The sequence below is a fragment of the Amphiura filiformis genome, chromosome 4 (genome assembly GCF_039555335.1).
Source record: "Amphiura filiformis chromosome 4, Afil_fr2py, whole genome shotgun sequence".
NCBI classification, from domain to species: domain Eukaryota; kingdom Metazoa; phylum Echinodermata; class Ophiuroidea; order Amphilepidida; family Amphiuridae; genus Amphiura; species Amphiura filiformis.
The window spans coordinates 83023230-83039863 of NC_092631.1; the positions used below are offsets into that span (position 1 = coordinate 83023230).

Consider the following 16634-nt stretch of genomic DNA (forward strand, 5'->3'; position numbering starts at 1 on the left):
AGTCGCACTTTTGTAAAATATGAGTGAGGGCAAGGCATAGCTAGCCAACTCCCCGTGTTAATTGAATGGAGATTTGACCGAAAATATTGGTATCGGACCGCTCACTTCTGAAGGATGCCACAAAAAAACGGTACTATTCTCTGGCAATCATCATGATGAGTTTCTTATATAGTATGCCGAAATTGGGTACTGTAGGTGATTGACAAATGGTCGCACTTTTCTGATAAATAAGTGACAGTGAACATGAAATATCAGCGCCCATAAACCCAAGTTAGTGGCTAGTTAGTGGAGGCCGTCACGGGACTGATTATTGATTATTGAAGTGCCTTATTAATAGATACGCACGATTTAGGGCAAGAAAAACAAACCGGGACACTTTTGGAGACATCATCATCATCATCATCATCATCATCATCATCATCATCATCATCATCATCATCATCGATATCATCATCATCATCACTTTCTACATTTTTTCTAAACAACATAGGGCCTACCGTTTTAATAAGATTTTTTTCTTGAAATGCATGTAACTATAATTATTGTTTAGAGCGTGATGAAATAAAACATCACGATTTTCATCACAAAACAAATATAATGCATAAGAAATCGTTTGTTTTAGAGCGTGATGATGAAATAAAACATCACGATTTTCATCCCGAAACAAAGTAATACATAAGAAATCAATTTTTCGTGAGTGATGAAATAAAACATCAAAATTGTCATCACGAAACAAAGTAATACATGAGAAATCGTTTGTTTTAAAGCGTGATGAAATACAACATCACGATTTTCATCACAAAACAAAGTAATAGGCCTACAAAAAAAATACATTTTTCAAGAGTGATTGAATAAAACATCACGATTTTCATCACGGAACAAAGTAATACATAAGACATCGTTTGTTTGATTGCAATCAACCGCGACAGTTCGTCTCACACACATAACAATGCACTGCGATCAAATAGGTTGATGACAACATTTGCTTGAATGGACTGCACTGCGCCATGATTACGTGCACCGGTTCAAATCCTTTGTTTGGAGCCAATCAATAATTTCACGTACAGCCTCTATGCAAATTAGAGTTTACACACGCTGCAGCTGGGGTAATCGACCGAAGCTTGTTGCCGTTAGTGATCGAATGCATGAGCTTATTTGCTTTACTGAATCGATTTACTGGATTAATTTCCTGTTAACTGGGTTTAATGCCACAAAGGTCGAATCGCCTTTGCCATGGACAATGACTGCATCATGTACTGATATCCACAATCTTTCGACACTGCTACAGCCATACATGGCTGTCACTGTCGCACTAATTTTTCAGATTCACTTTCAAATATACCCAGGCATTTTCCTGGATACCCTACATACAAATTCTGGACCCCATTCGCCAAAAAATCAAGTTGTTCACAATTCTTTTATTCTTTCCGGACCACAGCATATATTCATATGATAAGGATAATGAACTGAGTGCAATGCATTCGTCAAGATAATCGCACGCGCCGTGGAGTTATTGCATTTAGCTTGAGAGCCGATAGGCTCGAAAGCTAAATGCAATAACTCCATGGCAAGTGCAATTATCTTGACGAATGCATTACACGATACGATTATCCGTCATACACTTTGAGTGTAGGCCTATTAAAACAATAGGCAATATTAATTGCTGCATTCATTATATTAGTTTTAATATTAGGGAAAATATCTTACATTTTAAAAACACCGTCAGGACATTGACCAGCTACGTAGCATTTAACTGGTAAAGAAAATCAATCCCTGTAATCAATGGTATCGATTGCGCCATACGTCATACTTAGGTAACTTATTCACGCATGGTTTAATTGACTTGACTTTATGTTGTGATCATTTAATATTGTGGTTTCGAACACAGAGAGCACTGAACCAGTTGGAAACGATCGATTTAGATGTCAGACTAGTACTACGGTGAATATCAACTGGACTTTATAGCTCTATAATTTGAACTACTTATATTAAAACACACGACATTGGGATTTAACAATTTGTTCAGTATTATCATAGGCCTTCAAACACATGTGTTTGAAGGCCTATGGTATTATAAAGCATGATCATGATATTATGCGCTAGTGTGTGTTTCCCGGGCCCGGCTATGTTATTTTAGATATAGGCCTACATGTAAAATTTCATTTGTAAAATGCTGAATATTTTGCAATGGTGTCATCTTGTATAATTATGATCCACCTGTTTTTGGCCCTTTTAATTAATAGAAGCTCGATTATTCTCATTTGATGTTTGATTTATTTGAGGTCATTAATCATAATTTATGACAATGATATTTGCAAGGGTGCAACTCTACTAGTCTTATTACAAGACTGCCCTATCCCAACCCTAAACCCTAATCCTAAACTCCGTAAACGAGGACTGGACTCAAGTCTAGCGAGTTGCACCTTATTCGGTAATTGTACACTATTATAGAACACCGTTTGTAACTATACCATTTTAACACCACAGAATGTATATTTGTACTTTTTTGTTGGTATATATATCGAACAGACAATTATATAGTTATGTGATCTCTGTGTCTAAAGCGCCACCTAACTCTACTTTATGGTTATGTGAAAGTAGTATTTCTAGTATTTGAGCGTGCACGTATTATCTAGAATCTATTGTTTAGCGTGCAGGTTTTAGATAATGCATTGTTTAGCGTGCAGGTTTATATAATTTGGGCTGTGAAGGGTAGTTCGCGAAAATAATGCACGGGAGAAGAATTAGAGGTTAATAACCGAGCGTCAGCTGATTTGAGGTGATTGTTTGAAATCGGAGGGGTTTGTTTTGGTCCTGAGGAATTTTCCCGAAGGGGCGTCAGCCCCTGAGGGAAAATTCCGAAGGACCAAAACAAACCCCTCCGATTTCAAACAATCACCGAAAATCAGCTGACGCGCGGTTATTAACCTCATTCATAACCGTCCTTGATGTAGAAAGAAGGATTTTAACCATTATTTTGTTCCCCAAAAACATAAATCGGTCCCCTTTTGATCATGTCGAACCCTCGTTTCATACCTTCACCCCTTCTATAATTATGCATTGTTCCGACCAAAATACAATTTAGAGGGGTTTCCCCGTCCATCATCCGCCCAGTAACAAGTTTTGACCAATCACAACGCAGTATTTGGAATAATTTAATATTTAGTAGTTGCGATGTGTTTTTAAATGTCATCCATGTTCCAGGGCCCGCTTAGCATTTCCTTTCGAAGTGCGGGAATTTTGTCGCGTGTCGTTAATTATCAAATGTAGAAGACAATGCTATTGGAATGTCGAGGAAATACGTCGAAAAAAGATGGAATACTTCACAGTTGTGTTTTTCTTGGAATATAATATCTTTGTAAGGACCTCGACTGCAAGCAAGACGGAAATACAGGATAGGAAACTGTACCAAAAATACAATATTATCATGGTTTATTACATGTTGAACCTGACCCACTTTGCAAAAACATAATCATGTACGTGGAAGCATGGTGTTTACAGCTGACAGCTCACTTCATGAGGTTCTAAAATCGTGTAAAATTGTGCAGTCTAAAAGGTAAGCTATTATAGTCCGGATCTCATATTTTTAGCAATTTGCTAGTATAATCTAGATCAATTGCAAGCCGGGATTGCTAGAGCCCGGTGCTAGAGAGCTTGCATAAATTGCAAGCTCATGAGCTGAAAGCTGCTGAAGCTCCATTGTCGACCAAGACGTACATGATCATGATGATGTACACGTGCATGTCTCTCGACATGGTACACAGTACATGAGCTAATAATAGTACTGCATCACATTGTTACATGTATTTCACCAAACAATCTAAACATTAAACATTATTATCAAACAAATTAAGTGTTAAATAGTCATGTAAACAGTGAACACAAGTCACGCTTTTACATGTAAATATCACACTAAACAGGTCAAAGTGTAAAGTCACCTCATGAAAATTACCTACATTTGAAAAATTTACAAATCAAGCTCATCCAAGGAGTTTTAAAATTGCTCATACTATGCTATGGTTTAGATTTAAAACCATGAGATGATAGCTGATGATTTCTGGAACAACAACTGTATTATGGTATGTACAATAACCTCATTAAAAAAAATAACACTATTTACATTACATTTACAGTCACATTTAGCATTTTTGTCACTGAATGAAGAGATTTTGACACTGCAATTTTAACCTCAATTGTTAATTTCAAATTAAGCTTACAAAAATGTAAGTTAATCGCCTACTTTGATGCACATCACATGGCATCTATCACTCAAATGTGAACTCATCAAGATAATTTTTTTGGCTACAAAATAGCCGGTTACCATTAATTTTACATCATGCATACATCATTCGTACTGTGCATTTAGAAGTTTATAGAACTTAATCATAGAGATCATTTCTGAAATGGCAATTGTACAACTACAATCACATTTGATTTGTATAAATTTTAAAAAAATGCACTGAAAAAAGATTTGGTTATTTCATGTGACATGTTTACAACCAATTCACTACATACATGCATAGGCATTAGGCATACAGCAATACTACTATAATATGTGTTACCGTAATTATTTCAGTTCTTTTGATAAATGCTACAAAATTGCTGTTTTTACATGTAGGTCAACATGCAGATGATTATTATTGGAAATATGCAAAACGTAAAGCAGATCATTTTAACTTTCACATGTCTATAAAGGTTTGGTTTACGAGCCGGATAGCATTTTCTGAAACAGGCTCAAACAGCAGTACATGTACAATCTGCACTTCATAAAAAAATAACACTATTTACAATCATTTGAGTTATTCATGTATTATTTTTTTTTAATGCAATAAATTTGGCTGATTACAATTTCTTTGAAGTTAAAGCTATATATTTAATCACTTAATCAGAATTTAAATAGCATGTCAGTTTCAGGGGCTATTGTCCAAAATGAAAGTTCAGTGTTGCACCCTGAAAGTTGCAGTTGGTGAACATAGGGTGTAAATTTTGTGGATTCACCATGTTCACCACATTTGCTGCAGAGCTTGTTGAGGCTGATGAAGCTGTGTTCATGGTGTTGGGTGGACGTCGCACTACTGCACTGGTAAGAGATGGCTGAGCTGGGATCATTGGCATTGCTGATGTTGTGGGTAGGCCTATTGTTGGTAGGCCTAGTGGTGCTGGTTGTGCTATGGTATAATTTGCAGGTGATCTTATTGAAGATGCTGGTATCAGAGACACTGTAGGTGAAGCAAGAGTTGCCGTTCTTGGAATCTTGCGTTGCTGACGGGACAACTCTTGGGTCATGTTGCGCTTCTGTCCGTCACTGGCGTCACTACAGTAGCTTTTCAGGCTGCTGCTGTTCCTATGCCCAGATAGGCTACAGATGGTTCGGTCACTGAAGCCAGCATTATTCAAAACAGTAATTGCAGCTGCCCGGATCGAATGATTTGTGTAGATTTGGCTTAGATTTGCCGCCTTTGAGATGTTTGTCATCATATTCCCTATGGTGTTATGTCCTACTGGAATGTTATCATACCAGATGGCACCAGATGCGAGCCTCTTGGGGCGTTGATAGAACCACTCACATGATGGGTGCAATTTGGAGAGGTAGAGCTTGAACGCTCTTACAGGACAGTTGTCCTCGCCTGTTTCGTAGACCCGTTTGTTCATTTGATATGTTTCATTGAGCGTACCAGGATGGTTTTTCTGGTGCTCATTGAATGTCATTGTAATGTACTCCTTCCCTGAGGCATCCTGCTTAATTGCAAAGGAATCTCTCTTTAAATCTCGTAAGCCTTCCCTCCCCCTCCTGCAAAAAAAGTACTGGCATTGGAAAAAAACTAGTCTCTGTAGACTCTGGGGATTGTTCATGGATAGAACCTTGGTATCAAACATCTTTGATAGATCTTCAGTTGTAATGGGGGGATAGTGCTTGCTGGTATCTTTTCCATCTCTTTTCATCACTTTTAATGCCCGCTAAATACATTGTTGGCTGATTGAAATTGCTCGCTGCGAATAATATTAATTGTCCTATTAAATGGCGGAGACGAGATATATCTCTGCAACGCAGCCCTGATGTTGAGAAGACTGGACTTGGAGTATGGTTGGCCATTCTCTTTACGTGCTGAACCATAGAACTGTCTCAGTAGCTGACATAATGTATCTGGTGGCAGGGTCTCAAATTTCTCATCGTGGTTCGTAGCCTTGCACCATTCTGCAAAGCAATAAATGAAAATACAATGCGAAAGTAAATTATTTGTTGATTGCAATGTTAGCTTTTTTAGGTTTTGTTTTTGATTTTGTTATAAATATTGACATGTGACTTTCATTAATATTACATTTTATTATTAGGCCCTTTCTTGGGTCTTTAAGATGCAGGCTTTGACTGTATGAACTGTGCATGTACATGTACATCTGTATAGGCCTACATTGTCAATTTGTCATGCACAATTCCATGCTAATTTATACTATTGAGATGCTCTTGATTGTTTCTTTTATTGAGAACTGGCTGGGAATTTACTAAATGGTCTATGAGCATGATGAGTGAACTGAGATTATTTTATCGAGCGTGTGAACATTGTGTACATTAAATTGTGTCAAGGTCAGGGAATCCCATGATATTTGGGGCATGATCAACCTCGCCGCTGTTGCGCGCAGTACAGTGGATGTACCACCGTACGTGTACTGCCCGTATCGAAGATGCATGGGAGGATTTGGACTCGGGAAGTGAACTTGATATTTTATTTGGTTTTATTTACCCTTAATCAGCCGCACTGCCCATGCTGTTGTGTCCATAGTCTTCTTTTCATGACGTGCACTTTCTAGTTTAACAAGATCTGCTTCAGTAGTGTCAGCAAATCTTGGTTGCTTGGCTGGCATCCCCGACTTCGTGTTGCTGTTGGTTGTCACGGTTTTGGCCGGGGTACTCGCGGTGGTAGTCACTGGTGCTGAAATGGGATGAATTTCCGATTGGTTCGTACCATGTTCTCTCTCAATAGCTTCTATTGTCTCTACTATGTCATCATACTCCAATTCATCCCATAAATTGCTAAAATTAACCTCTAAATCCATGTTTACAACACATCGGATTCTAAACTTCGTATCGGTGCAGCCGGTTCTTCAGCTGAAAGTCGGCCGCCGGTATCGGCAGAGATCAAACGTCAGCAATCACCATGGAAATTAGGGCACGGAAGTCATGTTTCATTTTTCAAAAAAATCTTTATTCACATTATTTATTACAAAACTTAGTTGATTAATGTTACACAAGATTACTATGTACACGTATTTTCCTACAATTACGTTCTTTGTTTACATTTTCTTGTTTATATTTTGCGTCGGGGTTTCGCCGTGTGCAATTTATTTTAAGTGGTTATCGCCATCTTTAAATTCGCCGCCCTCATTTGCATAGTAAAAGAAATCCATGTTCGGGGCCCCAATCAATTAAAATTCGGTGAAACGTCACGATTTCAGGTCATTGTTGTGCGCCTGACGTCACGAGACGCGGTCATTATACTTTTTCAATGACCTGCAACTGCGTTCGCGTATTTGAAATTTATAATCGGTGATTGGATTAAACACATCGCGTATGGTAATGAGGTTATGAATACATAACGATGAATAGAAACGGGCACTAGAAGTGTATTAATAAATACTCCACTTTCACACATCGTAATAACGGGACGTCTCCGTGGCGAAGTGGTTAAGGCCATGGACTTCTAATCCATTTATGAATTTTTGCTCAAGTTCGAAACTACCCACCACTTTTTTTTAAATGTTTTATTAATCAATTTATTGTCGTAAATCAAGAATAACACCATTTCGAACATCCATTGCTATTGTGATATTGTTTGATTTTTTATTCACATTTAGGACTAGGCCTTGGGCCTACTTTCACCATCCAAATGCTATCACCATGCCTGACTATCATGGCATCTTCGTCATTTAAAACACCGACATTTATTTATTATTTATTTATCAGTGGCTCTGTTCACAGCTCAGACTGAAATTATATTTGATATAAATATTATAAATGAAAATCACAAACCGCGAAAGATCGCCAACAACTGCCGCTGAATATTGATATCCAACTAGATTTCCCCACAGGGCTAAAGGGCAGGACTTAAAGAGGGGAATTAAAATCACAAACCGCGAAAGATCGCCGACAACCGCCGCTTAATAGGGGTATCCAACTAGATTGCCCCGCAGGGCTATAAAGAACCACAAACCGCGAAATTTGGATATGGTACTGTTGCCCCACAGGGCTTCAAAGAACCACAAACCACGAAATATGGATATCCAACAAGCTTAAACTACAAATTAGCTCCCGATAGAGAGCAGGACTTGATGATGGAAATTAAAACCACAAAACACGAAAGATTACAAAGAACCACAAACCGCGAAAGACTAGATTGCCCGCAGGCCTATCGATTATAAAGAATCACAAACCACGAAATACGGATATCTAACAAGCTTAGACTATAAACTAGCTCCCGATAGAGGGCAGGGCTTGATGAGGGAAATTAAAACCACAAACCACAATATTCAACTATATTGCCCCGCTGGGCTACAAAGAGCCACAAACCCCGAAATTGGGATATCCAATTGCCCGCAGGCCTATCGATTATTCGATTATAAAGAACCACAAACCGCGAAAGATCAACAACAACTGCCGCTTAATATTGATACCAACTAGATTGCCCCGCAGGGCTATAAAGAACCACAAACCGCGAAATTTGGATATGCAACTAGATTGCCCCACAGGGCTACAAAGATCCACAAACCACGAAATATGGATATTCAACAAGCTTAAACTATAAATTAGCTCCCGATAGAGTGCAGGGCTTGATGAAAACCACAAACCACGAAAGATCGCCGACAACCGCCGCTTAATAGGAATATTCAACTAGGTTGCCCCGAAGGGCTACAAAGAACCACAAACCGCGAAATTCGGATAGCCAAGTAGATTGCCCCGCAAAACTACAAAAAACCACCAACATTAAAACACGATTATCTGGGGCATTTAGACGCTTCCGTAGTATAGGCTTAAATATATGCGCATTTACCAGTTCCGACATGAAGTAGGCCTAAATCGGATTTACTCTATGTGTGTCTCTCTGGCATTGTCAACATTGGGTGTGTGTCGTTCATATTTACATTTTATTTACATATTTACGTAGCCTTGAATAATTAAAGTATATTAAAATGTTTATTGATCATTGTGTACGCCTCTGAACATTACAGTCACGCGTGACGAGCAAGTTTTAAAAATAAACGACTGATAAAGTTTTGTTTAATTATTTATTGTCATGAATCAAGAATGGCAACTTCAAACATCCATTTTCGTTTTATTCGTTTTATGGTGCACTTCATAACCTGACTTTCCAAGCTTGGAGCTGCTTGGCTACATTCATAAAAAGAAAAGAAATCTACCAAAAAAACGTTGACAACGTAAAGAAATCAGCAAGTTTAAAAAACCCCACCTCGGCTCACTTTTTGAAACTTGGTCCCATTTGAACACCAACAGCAAATCAGTGTTTTTATTTTATTTCAACAGAATACAATTCCAACAAGATTACAAACAAGCCTACTTGTTATTCGTTTAATTCAATCATTAATCATGATATTATAAAACAAAACACAAAAAGATATTGGCTTATCATGCAAGAACAAGATAATAACCGTTCAGGTCGTTCCAGAAAGCTTACAAATTAATATCGCATCTGCACATTAAAGATACATAACACTTCTGGAAATGTTTTAAATTGATGTAAATATGATAAAGTTTAAATCAGTACCTTTTACAAATGGGACCAAGTTTCAAAAAGTGAGCCGAGGTGGGTTTTTTAAACTTGCTGATTTCTTTACGTTGTCAACGTTTTTTTGGTAGATAGGCCTACACATGGGTACAAGAGTCAATAAACATTAGCTAACATTCAATTAACTATAGAGTATAGATAATGGACTTAGTTTTGTGCAATGTAGTAATTTTCTGAAGTAAATCGCTTGCTGCACAGTTTTCTATACAGAATGTGTTTTAATACTTTGTAATCAGGCATGGCCATGGACCCTGCTAGTTTTGATTAACCAATCAGTTATGTGTATTGTCATCATGTGATGGCTATAAGCCAATTGAAAACAAGTTTCTAAAAAAGGCTAAAAAATTCCTACTCCTGGACAGACTCTTTTCCGGGTTAGGGCTAATTAGTAAGTTGTCATGTGTAGCAAGATTAATAAAGGCATACAAACCGGGGTATAAGATATTAGGAATTATTTCCAAGACTCTTAACCATGTGGGCTGGTGGGCTACATACCTATTCATGACACAGGATATGTAAGGGATAAACTGTGCATATGAGATGTGGGGGAAAGTGGCATCATTTCACTGCCGTGAAAAAAATAATTTGAACTTAGAATTTCAGCGTGATCAATCTGAGACTAGCATATAAAACAGTTTAAAGTGAAGATGTACTGATTTGTCCTGAATATAAGATGCTGTTCCCTTTATCAATGTTTATGATGAAATATCTAGAAACTAATTTTTGTTCGAGTTTCTATTTATAAGTTTATATTCTAAGTTGTTGTTGACGTTGTCATCGTGTCAGGATGGCCGAGTGGTCTAAGGCGCCAGACTCAAGGACTTATCCTTACGGCATGGTGTGCTGTATAGAGGATTCTGGTCTCCGAATGGAGGCGTGGGTTCGAATCCCACTTCTGACAATTATTTTTTGTGTCTGGAAATTACCGCAAAAGATTAATAATCTGCATAAATTTCTTTAAAATATTAAAAAATATGGCATTATGTTGATATTACAAATTGATAAATGTTTTTAGACATTAGACATACACTGCAAAACAGTGTTTAGAAATTAAACACTTTTCTAAACAAAATTTTGCCTTCACTTTGTAAACACGTTTAGAAGCTAAATATGCATCATGTGTCAAATTTCTGAACATTGGTCAGTGATGATGTTCAATTTCTAAACATCTGACATCCATATTCCAAACATAACGTTTCTAAACACATCCTTGCCTGCACTCTCTAAACACTGTATCGATTTGCATTCTAAATACGAGCAATTAATGTCCTTGTGATATCAAATATTTTATTTTTTTGAAATTCGCGATATAATACAAATTTTATGACAAATTATTAAAATTCTGTATTGGAAATTTCACTTCTGACACTTTTGTTACCTTCATTTGTACAATAATTCGTAATTTTTTACATTTCACAACCCTCATAATAGTAAAGCTGCGAATAATAAAGTCAGTGTGCAAATATATTTCAATAAACGTTATAATTTTGCACTATAACATTATTTGTGTGTACACACTTGTCACGGTTATTTAAAGAATAGATCTACGGAGTCTTTGATAATGAGATTTTTGAAGCTCGATGACCTCCTTGATGACTACTAGTTTCTTTGTATTTACACCTTTTGTTGAGTAAGCCACAATTCCTAACATCGACTACTCAGTGGCAAAAGTGGGTAAGTGCAATAGCTGCCCAGAGAACATTTGGCAATTTACAATATTGTCCTCATCTACACATGGCAGCTATTGCACTTCCCTACTTCTAGCACTGAGCAGTCGACATTATCAAGAGCTATATGAAGAACCACTGAACCAATACTAGGCTTGTTTGTACTCATTTTAATGCATTTTTCATGCCGATTTCAAATATGGTCATGAAAATTTACAATTCTGAAATTTTTGAAAAATTCAAATAAAATTTGAAACTTGTCGTCTGCAGTCGACACCCGCGTGGAGAGAGTTAAAGAATAGATCTACGGAGTCTTTGATAATGAGATTTTTGAAGCTTGATGACCTCCTTGATGACTACTAGTTTCTTTGTATTTACACCTTTTGTTGAGTAAGCCACAATTCCTAACATCGACTACTCAGTGGCAAAAGTGGGTAAGTGCAATAGCTGCCCTGTGAACATTTGGCAATTTACAATATTGTCCTCATCTACACATGGCAGCTATTTCACTTCCCTACTTCTGAGGAAGGTGCGATGATGGCTTATAGCAGAATTAGCGCTATTATGCTACAGATGCTATTAGCATTTAATTAGTATGCCATCTCTATGCATTATAGCGCTAATAGCAACGCTAATGAAAAATCCGTTAAAACTGCTATTACCAAACCACTTTTAGCGTTTTAGCAGTTATTAGTGCCTTATTTGCAAACATGTCAATAGCGCTAATAGCAATTAATAGCAAGTCATATGCAATTGTGCTAAATGTAAAAAGATTCTAAGTCTAGGGGAAGCGTGCTATTAGCGCTAATAGCGCTATTAGCGCTAATAGCAAATAATAGCACGTCACATGCAATTGTGCTAAATCTAAAAAGATTCTAAGTCTAGGGAGAGCGTGCTATTAGCGATAATAGCGCTATTAGCGCTAATAGCAATTAATAGCACGTCATATGCAATTGTGCTAAATGTAAAAAAATTCTAAGTCTAGGGAAAGCGTGCTATTAGCGCTAATAGCAATTAATAGCACGTCATATGCAATTGTGCTAAATCTAAAAAGTTTTTAAGTCTAGGGAAGCGTGCTATTAGCGCTAATAGCGCTATTAGCGCTAATAGCAAATAATAGCACGTCATATGCAATTGTGCTAAATCTAAAAAGTTTGTAAGTCTAGGGAAAGCGTGCTATTAGCGCTATTAGCGCTAATAGCAAATAATAGCACGTCATATGCAATTGTGCTAAATGTAAAAAGATTCTAAGTCTAGGGAAAGCGTGCTATTAGCGCTAATAGCGCTATTAGCGCTAATAGCAAATAATAGCACGTCATATGCAATTGTGCTAAATCTAAAAGATTCTAAGTCTAGGGAAAGCGTGCTATTAGCGCTAATAGCGCTATTAGCGCTAATAGCAATTAATAGCACGTCATATGCAATTGTGCTAAATCTAACAAGTTTTTAAGTCTAGGGAAAGCGTGCTATTAGCGCTAATAACGCTATTAGCGCTAATAGCAAATAATAGCACGTCATATGCAATTGTGCTAAATCTAAAAAGTTTGTAAGTCTAGGGAAAGCGTGCTATTAGCGCTAATAGCGCTATTAGCGCTAATAGCAATTAATAGCACGTCATATGCAATTGTGCTAAATCTAAAAAGTTTGTAAGTCTAGGGAAAGCGTGCTATTAGCGCTAATAGCAAATAATAGCACGTCATATGCAATTGTGCTAAATCTAAAAAGTTTGTAAGTCTAGGGAAAGCGTGCTATTAGCGCTATTAGCGCTAATAGCAATTAATAGCACGTCATATGCAATTGTGCTAAATGTAAAAAAGATTCTAAGTCTAGGGAAAGCGTGCTATTAGCGCTAATAGCGCTATTAGCGCTAATAGCAAATAATAGCACGTCATATGCAATTGTGCTAAATCTAAAAGATTCTAAGTCTAGGGAAAGCGTGCTATTAGCGCTAATAGCGCTATTAGCGCTAATAGCAATTAATAGCACGTCATATGCAATTGTGCTAAATCTAAAAAGTTTGTAAGTCTAGGGAAAGCGTGCTATTAGCGCTAATAGCGCTATTAGCGCTAATAGCAAATAATAGCACGTCATATGCAATTGTGCTAAATCTAAAAAGTTTGTAAGTCTAGGGAAAGCGTGCTATTAGCGCTATTAGCGCTAATAGTAATTAATAGCACGTCATATGCAATTGTGCTAAATCTAAAAAGTTTCTAAGTCTAGGGAAGCGTGCTATTAGCGCTAATAGCGCTATTAGCCCTAATAGCAATTAATAGCACGTCATGCAACTGTGCTAAATCTAAAAAGTTTGTAAGTCTAGGGAAAGCGTGCTATTAGCGCTATTAGCGCTAATAGCAAATAATAGCACGTCATATGCAATTGTGCTAAATCTAAAAAGTTTGTAAGTCTAGGGAAAGCGTGCTATTAGCGCTAATAGCGCTATTAGCGCTAATAGCAAATAATAGCACGTCATATGCAAGTGTGCTAAATCTAAAAAGATTTTAATTCTAGGGAAAGCGTGCAATTAGCGCTAATAGCGCTATTAGCGCTAATAGCAAATAATAGCACATCATTTGCAATTGTGCTAAATCTAAAAAGATTCTAAGTCTAGGGAAAGCGTGCTATTAGCGCTAATAGCGCTATTAGCGCTAATAGCAATTAATAGCACGTCATATGCAAGTGTGCTAAATCTAAAAAGATTTTAAGTCTAGGGAAAGCGTGATGGTTTTTGCTAATGGTGGGGACAGCGGTCACACTAAGTTTCTTGCCCTGCGGGGCCCATTTATTTTGGAACTCACTTGGAGTGTTTAGTTGTCGTATGGGAGCCTCACCGGGCCCTGCGGCCTTGATGGTTTTTGCTGATGGTGGGGACAGCGGTCACACTAAGTTTCTTGCCCTGCGGGGCTCTTTTATATATTTGAACTCACTTGGGTGTTTAGTTGTCGTATGGGGGTCACCGGCCTCGGGCCTACTGGATTTTTTTTGCTGATGGTGGGGACAACGGTCACACTAAGATTCTTGACGCTAAGACTCATTTGGAGTGTTTAGTTGTGGTAGATTTGGGTCTCCGGCCTCAGGCCTGCCGGCCCTGCGGCCTTGATGTTTTTTTTTGTTGATGGTGGGGACAGTGGTCATACTAGCTTTGTTGCCCTGCGGGGCCCTTTTATATTGGAACTCACTTAGAGTGTTTAGTTGTCTTATGGGAGTCTCCGGCCTAGACTTAGAATCTGCCGGCCCTGCGGCCTTGATGTTTGTTGTTGATGGTGGGGACAGCGGTCACACTAGCTTTGTTGCCCTGCGGGGCCCTTTTATATTGGAACTCACTTGGAGTGTTTAGTTGTCGTATAGGGAGTCACCGGCCTCAGGCCTGCCGGCCCTGCGGCCTTGATGTTTGTTGCTGATGGTGGGGACAGCGGTCATACTAAGTTTCTTGCCCTGCGGGGCCCTTTTATATTTGAACACTTGGAGTGTTTAGTTGTCGTATGGGAGTCTCCGGCCTGGGGCCTGCCGGCCCTGCGGCCTTGATGTTTTTTGTTGATGGTGGGGACAGCGGTCACACTAGCTTTGTTGCCCTGCGGGGCTCTTTTATATTGGAACTCACTTGGAGTGTTTAGTTGTCGTATGGGAGTCTCCGGCCTCGGGCCTGCCGGCCCTGCGGCCTTGATGGTTTTTGCTGATGGTGGGGACAGCGGTCACACTAAGTTTATTGCCCTGCGGGGTCCTTTTATATTGGAACTCACTTGGAGTGTTTAGTTGTCGTATGGGAGTCACCGGCCTCGGGCCTGCTGGCCCTGCGGCCTGGATTTTTTTTTGCTGATGGTGGGGACAACGGTCACACTAAGATTCTTGACACTAAGACTCATTTGGAGTGTTTAGTTGTGGTATGGGGGTCTCCGGCCTCGGGCCTGCCGGCCCTGCGGCCTTGATGTTTTTTTGTTGATGGTGGGGACAGTGGTCATACTAGCTTTGTTGCCCTGCGGGGCCCTTTTATATTGGAACTCACTTAGAGTGTTTAGTTGTCTTATGGGAGTCTCCGGCCTAGACTTAGAATCTGCCGGCCCTGCGGCCTTGATGTTTTTGTTGATGGTGGGGACAGCGGTCACACTAGCTTTGTTGCCCTGCGGGGCTCTTTTATATTGGAACTCACTTGGAGTGTTTAGTTGTCGTATGGGAGTCACCGGCCTCGGACCTGCCTGCTCTGCGGCCTTGATGTTTTTTGCTGATGGTGGGGACAGCGGTCACACTAAGTTTCTTGCCCTGCGGGGGCCTTTTATATAGGAACTCACTTGGAGTGTTTAGTTGTCGTATTTGAGTCACCGGCCTCGGGCCTGCCGGCCCTGCGGCCTTGATGTTTGTTGCTGATGGTGGGGACAGCGGTCATACTAAGTTTCTTGCCCTGCGGGGCCCTTTTATATTGGAACTCACTTGGAGTGTTTAGTTGTCGTATCAGGTCACCGGCCTCAGGCCTGCCGGCCCTGCGGCCTTGATGTTTGTTGTTGATGGTGGGGACAGCGGTCACACTAGCTTTGTTGCCCTGCGGGGCCCTTTTATATTGGAACTCACTTGGAGTGTTTAGTTGTCGTATGGGAGTCACCGGCCTCGGGCCTGCCCGCCCTGCGGTCTTGATGTTTTTTGCTGATGGTGGGGACAGCGGTCATACTATAAAGTTTCTTGCCCTGCGGGGCCCTTTTATATTGGAACTCACTTGGAGTGTTTAGTTGTCGTATGGGAGTCACCGGCCTCGGGCCTGGCGGCCCTGCGACCTTGATGTTTGTTGTTGATGGTGGGGACAGCGGTCACACTAGCTTTGTTGCCCTGCGGGGCCCTTTTATATTGGAACTCACTTGGAGTGTTTAGTTGTCGTATGGAGTCACCGGCCTCAGGCCTGCCGGCCCTGCGGCCTTGATGTTTGTTGCTGATGGTGGGGACAGCGGTCATACTAAGTTTCTTGCCCTGCGGGGCCCTTTTATATTTGAACTCACTTGGAGTGTTTAGTTGTCGTATGGGAGTCTCCGGCCTCGGGCCTGCCGGCCCTGCGGCCTTGATGTTTTTTGTTGATGGTGGGGACAGCGGTCTCATTAGCTTTGTTGCCCTGCGGAGCCCTTTATATTGGAACTCACTTGGAGTGTTTAGTTGTCGTATGGGAGTCACCGGCCTCGAGCCTGCCGGCCCT

The 16634-nt window shown here is 39.7% G+C and overlaps 1 protein-coding gene and 1 non-coding gene across 3 annotated transcripts; one reads left to right on the top strand and one right to left on the bottom strand.

Moving 5' to 3' along the window:
- Positions 1–4842: 4842 nt before the first annotated feature.
- On the bottom strand, positions 4843–7135 carry LOC140151526 (uncharacterized). 2 transcript variants are annotated; one of them, XM_072173895.1, is made up of 2 exons: positions 6741–7135; positions 4843–6196 (listed from the first exon to the last, which is right to left on the bottom strand). In XM_072173895.1, exon 2 carries the CDS (start codon positions 5941–5943, stop codon positions 4918–4920), a length of 1026 nt encoding a protein of 341 aa, XP_072029996.1. In that variant the 5' UTR covers positions 5944–6196; positions 6741–7135; the 3' UTR covers positions 4843–4917. Both variants share the same exon structure in this region, with proteins under 2 accessions (XP_072029996.1, XP_072029997.1).
- Positions 7136–10578: 3443 nt separating this feature from the next.
- On the top strand, positions 10579–10698 carry Trnal-caa (transfer RNA leucine (anticodon CAA)). The gene is made up of 2 exons: positions 10579–10616; positions 10653–10698. It is a non-coding gene; the product is annotated as a tRNA-Leu (tRNA).
- The last annotated feature ends 5936 nt before the right edge of the window (positions 10699–16634 follow it).